Source organism: Sinocyclocheilus anshuiensis, unplaced genomic scaffold (assembly GCF_001515605.1).
Source record: "Sinocyclocheilus anshuiensis isolate Anshui unplaced genomic scaffold, SAMN03320099.WGS_v1.1 scaffold1423, whole genome shotgun sequence".
NCBI classification, from domain to species: domain Eukaryota; kingdom Metazoa; phylum Chordata; class Actinopteri; order Cypriniformes; family Cyprinidae; genus Sinocyclocheilus; species Sinocyclocheilus anshuiensis.
In genome coordinates this window covers 499,327-512,805 of record NW_015536552.1, presented here as the reverse complement: position 1 = coordinate 512,805, position 13,479 = coordinate 499,327, and the positions used below count along the sequence as shown (strand labels likewise).

At 35.9% G+C, this 13,479-nt stretch overlaps 1 protein-coding gene across 1 annotated transcript in view; it reads left to right on the top strand.

The window, feature by feature from the left end:
- The window catches only part of LOC107701097 (synaptotagmin-9-like), a 32,362-nt gene extending 30,856 nt beyond the window's left edge, over positions 1-1,506 (top strand). Inside the window, exon 7 of the mRNA XM_016503029.1 lies at positions 1,028-1,506. Within this exon, the coding sequence (XP_016358515.1) occupies positions 1,028-1,099 (72 nt within the window). The 3' untranslated portion in view covers positions 1,100-1,506. The remainder of the gene's footprint in view (positions 1-1,027) is intronic.
- The last annotated feature ends 11,973 nt before the right edge of the window (positions 1,507-13,479 follow it).

The window sequence follows — 13,479 nt, the reverse complement described above, 5'->3', positions numbered from 1 at the left end:
CATAACTTGAACGGTGGTCTCGCGCTGATGACGTCAGCATCCAGGTAGGCACGCCCAGGGCACGCGATTCATACGCCCACAGTGGGTTATGATTGGTCGACAGACAGGCTCAAATCTGATTGGCTAAAGAGTATGAGTGTGCCACGTGGGAGGAGTTCGTGCCAGGAAAGTCTCAAAATTCACACACAAATCCAAGGCGATTCACATTCACAGCCCATGATAAACTCGTGAATTTTTAACATTCAAACATTTTGTACACAGTTGTACATCTGTGAATTGTGTTTTGCATTTGTGAAACTAATTTTATGAATATACTTATTCTGTGCATGTGAATTGGTTTTTGTGAATATATATATATATATTTTGTGCATGTGAAATATTTCTTATGCATGTGAATTGGGTTACGCATGTGTGCATCGCGTCTTTTGCGTGAATTATTATTGAGATCATTCTGGCTCCATAGGAGGTTGCCTCTTGGTTAACACTCATTTTCATCATCTTCTTTCCCTTTTTTAAGGCTTTTCACACATTACTGCTCTGAAATCTTGTTTGCAAATCTGTGACCTCTCAGGAGCACAGAATACACATCTTCAATAATTCACAATTCCTGTCCTTCTCAACCATGTTATGCTCCCAGAGCTGCCATAATATTAAACAAAAAGGGAAGCCAAAACCTCTATAGCCTCGGCACATATTGCATAAACAAATACGAAAATCACATCTCAGAAGACAGAGGTCAGCATTACGTCAGGCAAAACAAAGACATTTTAGGGAAAACTAAACTTTTTGCAGCCGTGGCACAGTCACAATTGATCTGAAGGCAAAAAACGAGCCATTCAGGCGCTAAGAGGGCCATTGTCGCAATACACTCATAATGACATTGCAGCACTTCAGCCCTTCAGTGTCACGGAATTCAGTTTCATTTCCTCCCACGATGTGTATTACGTCTGCGCTTTAAATATGATTTTCAGCATCTGATCTGATTTGAGTTCTCCTCAGCTAACCCTGATTTTTCTCTCTGTGGCAGTGGGTTGGTCAAAGCACGACCGGCGGTAGCCAAGGCTCCTATAATTCCCTGAGGACACCTCCTTCCCCGTAATGGATGCCGTCAAATTTCAGCCATGGAGACACCCGGCAAGGTCCAATTCACAACTTTAATGAAAAGTAAAGAGCGAGAGAGAGAAAAATATCTAGGTCTTGTTAAAGATCACTTTAAATGTGTGCACACACTCAATGCAGTAAACACCCAGGACTCTTTAGACATAAGATTTCCTGGATAGAAGAAGAGTGTCAGGTCCACTGCATGTGAAGTGACTGTGTGTGATCCTTGAACATTGTTCTGCTTTTGTTGAAAACTTTAGATGAGAGGTAAGTATTTTTGACATTGTCATGTTTTACGTATCTGTATTAACACATTGTAATACACTAATATGCTTTGAAGTGTGGTGCATGGAGTCTATTTTGTGGTATTTTATTGTAAAATCTTGCTGTATAAAAATATATAAGAAATGCATAAAAAGACTTGAGTCATGATTTATGCCAAAATCAAATATTGGAAAGAAACAAAAACTATTATCATTTAAAAAAAAAAAAAAAATTATTATGATGAGATTAATACAAGGCTACATTTATGTGATCAGAAATACAATAAAACAGTAATATTGGGATATTATATTATTCATATTATATTATTACATTTAAAAATAGCTGTTTTTTAATGTATTTTAAGATGTAATATATACCTGTGATGGCAAAGCTGAATTTTCAGCAGCCAATCACTGTCAAAATCATGCTAATATGCTGATTTGGTGCTCAAGAAACATTTATTATAATTATTAATATTGAAAACAGTTACACTGCTTAATTTGTTTTGTAGAAATAATTAACAATGAGGAGCATTTGTTTGAAATAGAAATCTTTTGTAACATTATAAATGTCTTTACGGTCACTTTTGATCAATATAACGCATCCTTACTGAATAAAAGTATTAATTTCTTTAAAAAAATTATAATAATGGTAGCCTACTGACACAAAACTTTTGAATGGTAGTTTATGTTCTAAATATTTTTTTAAATGTTTAAATGTGCTTTTTTTTTGCATGCTCTGTGAATATTTATTTAATTTATTATAATTATATATCCCATTGATGTTTAAATCTGGTTTTACATACAAGAGCTGGCAAAGAAAGACTGCAAGTAGATCCAGACAGTATAAAAGATATTACATAAATTCATAAAAAAATTTAAAAGAAAAAAAAACATTTAAATATGGGTAAAGAAATAATCGTTACAACACAACAACCTGAAGTTTCAATACAAATCACTCAGAAAATAATATATATATAATATTTGTATGCAGAGTATTGCTAAAAGGCCATATGCTGCACTGTAGGCGTGTTATTTGTGTTTTGTGATATTTCTTTCTTTGTTCAATACAAATCACTCAGAAAATAATATATATCTAATATTTGTATGCAGAGTATTGCTAAAAGGCCATATGCTGCACTGTAGGCGTGTTATTTGTGTTTTGTGATATTTCTTTCTTTAAAGATTAAGTTACATTTCAGTTAGGATGCTGCTTCAGAAGGTTTTTAGTAGGAGTTTATCTCTACAAAGGCAAAAACACCAAAACTAATGGTTTGCTTTCTAGAATGAGCGGAGCAATGAAAGAGGTCAAAGATATGACGGCTGAGCTTTCACTGTAATTTCTGCTTAAATGATTCATCCTCTTGCCCTTACTCTTTTAGATGGTGTCATCAGGCCCTGACCACACATGACTGATGCTCGTCTATCCTGAAATCAGTCGAGGGTAAAAGATCCTAAACAGAGGTCCCTGACAAAAGGGAAAGAAATTGCAATCTGCAAGAAAAGATGATTGATGGCTCTTTAGTCAATGTCCTGCTGCACTAAGGCTTCCTGTCGTGTGGAGCGACCTGGGTTCACATCGGTGTGAGGGGTCTAAACTTTTAAAATGATGCTTGTCATACTGTGTTTTTTACCGGAGTCAGCAGGCGAGGACTGATGATAGAAAAGATGCTCCTGCCAGTTGGCAGGTGGAGATCACAATTACTGACAGCTAGTAGTGAGAGCTGATTGCCAAAGACGCAAGAACTTCAGTCAGGAAGATTCAAGAAACGAGACGCTTAAGTTACTGATAACTTAAACTATAAAATAACATTGTAGGGTTGTCACAATATCAAAATTTGAGTAATTGATATACCAATACCAGTACAATTTTACAATTCTCAAAATTCTGTTTGATGCCACAGCAAAAACATCTCAGGTTACTTGTGTAACCATGGTTCCCTGAGTAGGGAACCCATAGCCCCCCCTAGAGGACGCAGTTCGAAGTTCCCATGAAAGGGAACTAGACTTGAACACACTTTTTTTTTTTCATTTAAAAAGTTAAATACATTGAAACAACTTCATTTTTGAATTAATAAACAAACTAATTGAACAAACATTGCATCATTTTTTCCATATTTACATTAATATTTATATTATCAAATGTATATTTAGCCTTCAAGTATTTGTCAGTTAAGCAAACATTGCTTCATTTTTTTAAATATTCATTTATAAAAGCCTACTATTACCAAATTAAATTATATTTGGCCTTCAAGTATTTGTCAATTAAACAAACAGCTTAATTCTTTAATAAAATATCTATATTAACAAACTTAATATTCAAATTATATTTAAATTATATCAAATTTAATTATATTCAGTGGTGGAGGTAAAGGCCGATTCACACCGCACAGATAAACACCAACAGACAAGTTTGTTGGATCAGTGTGTTACCCCATCGGGCGTCTGTTGCCGCTGGTCGGAGTTTGTTTTCACCCAACTGAACACGTTCAATCGGCGTTTGTTGGGTCGTGGAATGTCTGAGCAGTGTGATATGATTTTCCAACAAACTCTGACGTAATCTGACCTGGCCACGAACCGTTGCCATGATGATGAGGCAAGACTGCGAGTAAGTGCTGGGCGTGCTTAGCAAATTATCCTAAAATTGGCAGGTTTCTGGACAAGTTTGTCAGTGTCTGTTGGGGCAGTTGTCGGTGTGTGTTGGCTTTTGTCTGTGCGGTGTGAATTAGCCTAACATTACAACTAAATTACGTTACTGTAATTAAGTAGTTTTTTTCGGTTACTTATACTTTCATGAGTATATTTTTAAGTCTGTAATTTTACTTGTACTTAAGTACAAATGAATCAAAGTAATCTACTTCTTTATTTTTAAAATCACAATTCGTTACGGAGTACGCCTTCTAGGATTGTGACTTGATCTCACGATATTAAAATGTAATGATATTACTCGTCAAGGTGAAAAGCTGTCTCACTGGTCTGTGGGTGAAATTAGCATTGAAGATGCCACCGCTACATTTACTTTTCATTATGATGCCCACCGTGACACCGCTTCCACTGTCGTTTTGCTTTTTTATAGAAATAAAAAACATTTAATTCAGTTGGATAACGGCCACTTCAATTCTAAACTGAAAGCGTCTGCTCTGCTCATCCAGCACAAGCAAGTCTCACGTAGCCAGACTGTCAGACTGATGGCAGAATGTCTGGGAACCTTGGCCGTTTTGAATGGCCATGGACTGCCCAAGAAGCCATATGACTGACAGGTAAAGCAACCAATCACATTTTGTTGATTCTGTCAAGTGCTAACATGACGGCTTTCTTCTTCCATGAGGGGGTTTGGCGTCACAGCATCTTTCTTTCCAGACGGAATGTTAAAGAACGCGACACATACGTCTCCCGGTAATCCTGTATAATTCAACCAATCCGATGACAACATTGAAACTCCTGAAGTGTTTCCAATTTTGTGTGCCATATGCATCAGATGTTCAGCCAACGGTCCGTGGGCGTGAGGTCTGAGGCTGAATGAATGAATGAACGTGACAAGAGTAAGGAGAGATGACTGACAAGACCATAGTGGAGGATTCGTTGTGCAACAGATCCTAAAGCCTTGTTCAGACCAGGGGCGCCGTAAGGGGGGAAGGTTGGGACAAGGGAGAGGGGCCCGGAATGTGATTTTTACCAAGGGGGACACTGTTCAGGGTGCCCAGAAACCATAGTGACATCCCTGGTTCAGACTGTCAGTCCAAATCCGATTTTTGTTCATATCCGATTGGGATCTGAACAAAATGATCGACTGTCCACACTGTGTATCGCAACTGCTCAATTCCGATTTGTGTGTCCATGGTACTCTTTCATTTTACTCGGTATCTGCATTGGTTTCTATGGCCATTGCGTTGTTATGTAAAACAACAATAACAGCAATACAGTTTGCAATACACATGTTGTATTATGACAACATGCAGCATCGCGCTGGATTATTTAGTTTTATGAGGCAGCAGCAGAAACACAGGAAGTTGGAATGCTTTCCGTGCTGCGGTCTCTGCTGCCGTCAGGAGTCAGAGATGCTGGAAGGTTCAGGTTATTCACCATTAGCCGAGACTGTGCATCTCCTCACTGTTTTGGCTGATGCACTTCACTGACGCCGTCATAATGGGTTCCGTTGTAACATAAAATTCACCGGATTGAATTCTGAGTGTTTTTAATTGAGTTGTGAGGACTTGATGTTGTGGACTGGTCTTTCTTCGGTGTGCTGGTTTAATGTGAAGGTAATGATCTGGTGGTGAATGGAGCTTGATGATTAGGAACAGATTGCCTGGCCTGGGATCATAGTGTCAAGACTGTCAGTCTAAATCCGATTTTTGTTCATATCCGATTGGAAACTGATCTAAATTATTGACTGTCCACACTGTGTATCGCAACTGCTCAATTCCGATTTGTGTGTCCATGGTACTCTTTCATTTTACTCGGTATCTGCATTGGTTTCTATGGCCATTGCGTTGTTATGTAAAACAACAATAACAGCAATACAGTTTGCAATACACATGTTGTATTATGACAACATGCAGCATCGCGCTGGATTATTTAGTTTTATGAGGCAGCAGCAGAAACACAGGAAGTTGGAATGCTTTCCGTGCTGCGGTCTCTGCTGGTTTCAAAACTCAAAGAGTTGCGTATTCTAGCAGTATATTGTCTTTTTCTGCTGGACTTGCACTTCACAACAACACAAACTTGTTTCTGCTAAGACGTTCAGCATGTTTTCTACAAAAACGTCTGTCGTGTTTAAGTTTTATGTGGCGTGAGAACGTGAAAAAGCTACCCTAAATCCGATCTGACCGGTCAGACTGAAACGGATTTCCAGGAAAGTGATTTGAATACGATTTCAAACCACATGTGAATGTGGCTCGAAACGGATTTGCAAAAATCGGATTTCATGTAGTTTGTTGCCGTTCAGACTATCTAAATATGATTGGATTTCAATCGGATTTGCACAAAAATCGGATTTGGGCTGACAGTCTGAACAAGGCTTAGTGTCTCATCTCGTGGTGAGTGGATTCTAACTTAAACACCTCTGATTGGCCATTGCCTTCAAAAAATCAACAGACATGTTTATGATTGGCTACACTGCTCAACGCTATAGAAACACGCTGAAAACCAAAACCTTTGAAGCTCTCCGGAGCGCAAACACTGGATCATTTTCCAGTTCTGTTTCGACAATATGCAATTATTATATAGCTTCAACTGAGCGTGCTCTTGCTTTTGTTTTAGCTAGTACCACTGTAGATCCAGGCCTGTATGACAATATAAACAACAGTCGATAACCCTTTTATTTAAGGTATTAATTTATTTTCCATATTGCATTGTGATTGCAAGCAGTATTGATAATGTCAAAATGTGATATGCAGTCAAATGTCCCCGTGTGTTTTCTCTTTAAACAAATGTTCCAATCCAATCCACTTGTTGTGCTTCGTGAAGTTTTGATGTGTTTTATGTGGTGATTAAAAAACAATATTGAGAAACAAAATCAAGCTAACCAATCAAAGGCTGGATATATTTAGATAGATATATAAATGTAGATATTTTTCATTTGCTCTATAAGTGTAATGTTTTGTTTGTATTGCTAAAATCTATTTTCATCAAATCTTCGATTTGATTTAGTGTTTTTTGACAGTTCATTAAATATCAATGGCTTGAAAGTAGCTGGTACTCGGAGTATTTTGTACTTAATTACTTTTTTAACACCTGTACTTTTACTTGTAATTGTATTATTGATTATATTTTGCCTTCAGGGATTGGTCAATTACACAAACATGGCTTCATTTTCACACACATACACACAAAAGAGTACTAAGCGGTTTTCTGTTTTTCTCATCTATATGTTGTTTGATTAATATGTGGCAGTTCTACCGCAAAATGTTTTGAGGTATGTGGGATGAGTTACACGCCAAAGTTTAATACTTCGGGTTAGGGGTTTGTTCAAATCTTTGATTAAGAGTAGTAAACAGAAATATTAGCATATTAGCTTAGCAAGCGCCACTAATAACATCTTTGCGCTAAAAGTAGCAAATTTTGACAAAACTACAAGATCACGTCATGACCACAAAACTGTCTAGACTATAAAACAAATGTTGCTAATAACAAATACAGCAGATTGCAGACTAGCCGGCTTCAATGATGACAGCATTCTAGTTTTGTTGCATTTCTTGCTCTTATCAGCAACAGGGTGTTTTAGTTGTTATTAGGAACATTAGTTTTGTAAATTGTCCACAGCAAGACTTCCTTCTGCTATTAGACCCATCAATGTTAACTTAATGTTACCTGAAATTGTACAATGGCAAGACGTGCTAATAATGACTCGCATTGCTAATCAAGGAGCTGGCACTCAGAGGTAGAGGAACTGTCAAGGGTGAAGAGGGAAGTGTTTCCAGTAACCGCTGTGTTCTGTGGGCCCCACCGCTTCCTAATTACTGCCAGCATTATGAATTATTTAACAGTGTGATCTCTGTGATGTGCAAAACTGAGGCAAACTCTTTGCTCTCAGATCATTTCACAGGGCCGATCTGTCACCAGACAGTAGGGTGCTTTAGTAGTGCAGGCATCATGGGAATTACGGTCCTGTCCAGTGCCGTCTCCTATCTCATTGCACCTTTTCTCTTAATTCACTCTTAAGTCTTAAAATCTATTTATGCTCATTTACTGGTTCTGGTAATGGGGCTCTAATCAGACTGCCTTAATCAATGATATCTGGTTGATGGAGTGTTAATGGAGAGCCCTTTAGGGCCTTGGTAAGGTGGATCTGAAGATTCCAAGTGCACATGCATTGCTTTTTTAATTCAACTGTAGGTTTTACCAAGGTGCAGTGATGGTATCCAGAATTGGTTTTACTAACTAAAACTATTAAAAAACATTTTGGTTAAATGAAATAAAATAAAACATGAATAATAGATGAACAACTTAAACTAAACAAAAATTGAAATGTTGCCTTCAACTAAACATAAATTTTAACTTAAATTTAAATTGTAACTAAAATCTACTAACTGCAATAAAACTAAAACTGGTATAAAAAATTAATTGTTTATAGTTTTTATTACTATTTTAAAATAGCTGTTATATTTAGATTTTCAGTTTGAAAAGAAGTGTCTTATGCTCACCAAGGTTGCATTTATTTGATCAAATATTGTTATAATTTATAAAACTGTTTTCTATTTATAATATATGTTCTATTAATATATGTTAAAGTATAATTTATTCCTGTCATGGTAAAGCTGAATTTTCAGCATCATTACTCCAGTCTTCAGTGTCACATGATCCTTCAGAAATCATTCAAATATACTGATTTGGTGCTCAACATTTCTTATTGTTATCAATGTTGAAAACATTGCTTTACAATTTTTCTGAAAAATACATTTTTTTAAATAAACTAAGTTCAAAAGAGTAGCGTTTATTTGAAACAAAAATCTTTTGTAACATTATAAATGTATTTACTGTCACTTTTGATGCATCCTTGCCGCATAAAAGTATTAATTTCTTTCATAAAATTATTAAAAAATAAATAAATAAATCTTACTGACCCCAAAACTTTGAAAGGTAGTGTATGTGGTATGGTTTCATGATACTTCAAAGAATGGTACCATGGTACATGAAAAAAAAAGTACTTTTTTTACTAGGTATTTAGTAAATATCTAGAGAAAACACCACCGCTAATTCAACAACAGAGCAAAAACATTGGTGAGACAATCACATATAATCTACGCAAGCATTAATCACATACTAAGGAAACTTTTCGCAGAGGTGATTCACACTGTTCTTAGCCTCTGTTGCTAAGTGGTAAATCGGTTAAATTAGCATCTATAATAAACCAGTAAACTATACCGAACAATACTGAGTGGGAAAGAAACATTCATATTTTCTGATTATTCTCCACCTACACACCTGTTCAAATAGAATTTGGGGAGTCATTCTATATTTACGTCATCTGCCATTGGTTACATTCACAGCAGTGTTATTTAACAGCAGTGTGCTTAGTAACTAATGGCTTTTCTTGCATGCACAGCAACATCTGTTACAGGATCTGAAGGCTTGTGAAGATGTAAAATGATGATGATATCAATAAGAGTTATTTTCATTTAAATGTGATCATTTGACAATGCAGCTTACCTATCTAATAATTTTGGTTCATATATTTCTGTGTGTTTTGACCTGGACATTCATGATTAGATGTTCAATTAAATGGTTTTAAATGTCAAAGTTGAACTGTAGAAATAGTTGTACCTGGCCATTATGGCCATTTATTTACATGATAGTAGCATTTTGTGGGCCCAAAAATGTTAACTTTTGAAAGCAGGTTTTAAAGTACAAGTTTTTTCAAATAAAATCATTATCATGTAAACTATGAAAATGTGAATTTGTGAAAATGTTAACATCATGCACATGTGTATTACATGTTCAGCCTACAGGAATGCAAATGTGCACAGGCGTGTAATGTTTCTTTACAAAGTGGCATCGCCAACTACTGGCCATGGTGTGCATTATACAGCGTTTTTAGCTGTTTTCATGGATCTGTTAGAACGAGGATGTTGATTATGTATATAAGTAGTTAGAGAGTGTTGGGAGACAGACTCAATTATGCTATTCATAGTGCTTTATTGGAATGGACAGGTGCTAAAGAATTCTTTTTGCGCAGTTGCAATTCTCTGATTGGTGGAAATTTGTTTAGAATCATGGGTAATGTAGTTTTTCACCATAAATACCTCTGATTAACATGATTATTTAAAAAAAAGTTCAAATAATGTGGACTGATGGCTTCAACAATATCATACCATCGATTAACAACCTTATAACTCACAGTAGGTCTGTCTTTAATGGTTTTTAAGTTATCATTCAAAATCAGCTGCCCTATGGAGAAAATGAATTCGATTTTTACTTCTGGAACGCTATAAAAGTGAAATGGGTAAAAAAAAAAAAGCACCATAATGATGACAAAGTTTTATTTTGAGGTGAACTATCCCTTTAAAATAAGAGACTGGATTTTGTATTTGGGATCATCTTTTCACACTCATAGTTTAAAAAGTCGTCTAGTTAATGATTGCACCACTGCTTTCTGTGAAATTCTGCAGCCGTAGCAAACCATGTCTTCGGAAATAGAGTAGCAGTCCAGTTACAGAGAAAACTCCCCACTCCATACTACTACAACCCCCGCACACCTGTTCTGATGCCAAGCTGGATGACACGTCTATGGATGATTTGGTTAATTACCTCAATTCTTCTCCTTTTGCACCTTTAAATTAAACTTGAGCGTGGGTGTGTTAACAAGGGTCACATACAATTAAGCCAGAATATGATATGGCAATGTGTGATTTTCTCTGCTAATATGTCTAAAGAGAACACTTTCTGAAGTGCTTTCTAAATCAGATTATAGGTTACACAAAAATATGTTGAAGCGTTCAATGCTCAAATGGTAGACTAGTTAATCGGTTTTGCCATTTAAACATCAGTGACATCAGGTGCACATTACTGTGGTCCATTGGAACTAATATTGATGGTTCATTTAGCCAAGCAATGTATTCATACTGTATGTGACTACAGGTGTATTTTGATGAAAAATAGAAACCATGATATTCTTAACTACAGGTTTGCAATTTTATTTTTCCTCTCTCATCCTCTTTATAATCCTCACAAGCTATATCTCCTCTCTCATTACAGTTCAGAGGTGAATTGCAGCCCATGTGCGCCTCTAGCCTTAAATAGAAGCCAATTAGGTAAGCAACGCTATGGTTACATGTCCCTGATTTACAACCCAGGGGGATTCTGTAATATTAGGGTTTCACAGTTAGCATGCATGACTTTTTTGATTAGCCTTGTTGATCATCTATCCGGTTTAATCGTCAAGGGAATTCCATGCTCTCACAATTATCCAATAACGGTTTGTTATTGGCTGCTAAGCACGCAATTCATACACAGAACAATTATGGCTCCATCCTACGGCTATATCGCTGTCCAAACAATGGTAACAATGATCACTCTTTATTGTACACGCACAAACATTTATGCATGTAATGCACATAAAAACCCATAGATAAACCTACTTATATAGAACTGAACCCTAATGAGATAAGATTACAACTCACTCTTAAGCATTTACATCAAGCGCAATCTCTACACAAGTGATTTTTTAATTGGTGGGCGTGTCTCAAAAAATGGGTCTCAGGTTTTTTCTGATGTTTAAAACCATGCTAAATGCAAGCAATAGAATGCAACTAACCATATAATCATGCATAGGACAGGGATATTAATAGGTTGATCAACTTTTAAATGCACTGAGAACTTTTTCTCTCTAAAATATGTTGTTGCTAATTCACATGGTAGAAGTTGCATGAAGTGCTGTCATCCTTTGAATGAATAAACGTAAGCAAGGTAAAGAAAATTTGTATGTACTTTCATATGACTGCGTTGGGTAAGGTGACCAGACGTCCACATTTTTCCATAATCAACTAAACAACACAATTACATTTGCTGAAAGCACCTACTTTGTGTTTAAAATTAGCATAAAATGCAAAACAATAAGCCTAATTATGGATACTGAAGATCCACTTCCAAAAGCACACACATAAAATAACATTTGAAAAGTAAAAACAAAAGTTGTAATTACTGTATATTCACAGTTTGTGAAAATAAATATATTAAATATAATAAAAAAATGTTAAAAAATATATATTAAAAAACAAAAGCATACAAAAATGAATTGTGCCAATTTTCTTCATTCATTGTTAATAACAAGAGATTTTTCAATGATATTTTGACCACTGAATTTCCATTTTCATCACTGGTTTCCATTTCTAGTCACCTTGGTGTTGGGTTGCCTTTTGAAAATCTGGGTCCTAACACAGACACACACACACAAACTATACAACATGGGTTAAAACAATTAAAATAAAATAGTGTTGATTAATAAGGATATGGCAGAATTTGCACAAGCGTGGGTGTGCGTTCTGTTTTATCTCCCTGTTAGATTCCTCTCTTTCTATCATATCCATCTACATAACACAGATCAGGTTTCAGCAAGACCACCGAAGCACTTAGAGTATGTGATGGTGCATAATATATCAGCTTGGGAATTTCACCAGATGTTAGGGTGTGTACACAACACACATGTTAGTAGACCTCATGAATATTCAAATAAATAGACTGTTTGCTTTCCCACTAAGTCCCAAAGTTCAAGACAGAATGTTTCAATGGTGATGAATTTTTTCCAGCACAAGCTTAGAAGAAAGACGTTCAGGTCTCTGTTCTCAAAGCATGTTTAATAAACACTGCAATGCTAAGCAAGTGCAATCACCAAAACAAAGATTTCAACAACTAGTCAAAGAAAACATAAAACAGAAGACATTGGTGACAAGGTCAGTAAATACAAACAACTCTTATTTCAGACAAAGCAAATGAGCCTTAACAATAGCACAATCTTTTAAAGCAAATGAGCCTTAAAGGGGTCATATGATGCGATTTCAATTTTTCCTTTCTCTTTGGAGTGTTACAAGCTCTTGGTGCATAAAGAAGATCTGTAAAGTTGCAAAGACTAAAGTCTCAAATCCAAAGAGATATTCTTTATAAAAGTTAAGACATATGACCCCTTTAACGATAGCACAATCTATTAGTGCCAAATAACAGATTAGTGACAAGTAACATACACTGAATACGAGATCAAAGTTATGTTTAGAATAACATTACATTAGAATAACATTAGAATAACATAGAATAACAAGCAATAACCCTTGATTGAAGCAACGAATATCTAGTGTCTGGTTTCTCCAAATACAGTGCTAAGAATGCAAAACATTGTGTAACTTCCAAAGAAAAACAAACATACAATATTAGGTTCCGTTCACACAGAACTCCTACATCTTTATACATTCACAAACTTATGCTTAATTTCATATGTATTATTTGATATGGTAACTGATGTTAAATGTGAATTAAGTAATCTCTACACCTCTAGCAACACTATACGACTGATTTCAAACAGGTTTCGGAACATTTAGTGGAGAGTGTCATGTTCTGTTTCCAAACACTCCCTTTGTCTGTGATTGGTCAAAGAGACAGACAGTTCTGCCAAAAAACGCACGCC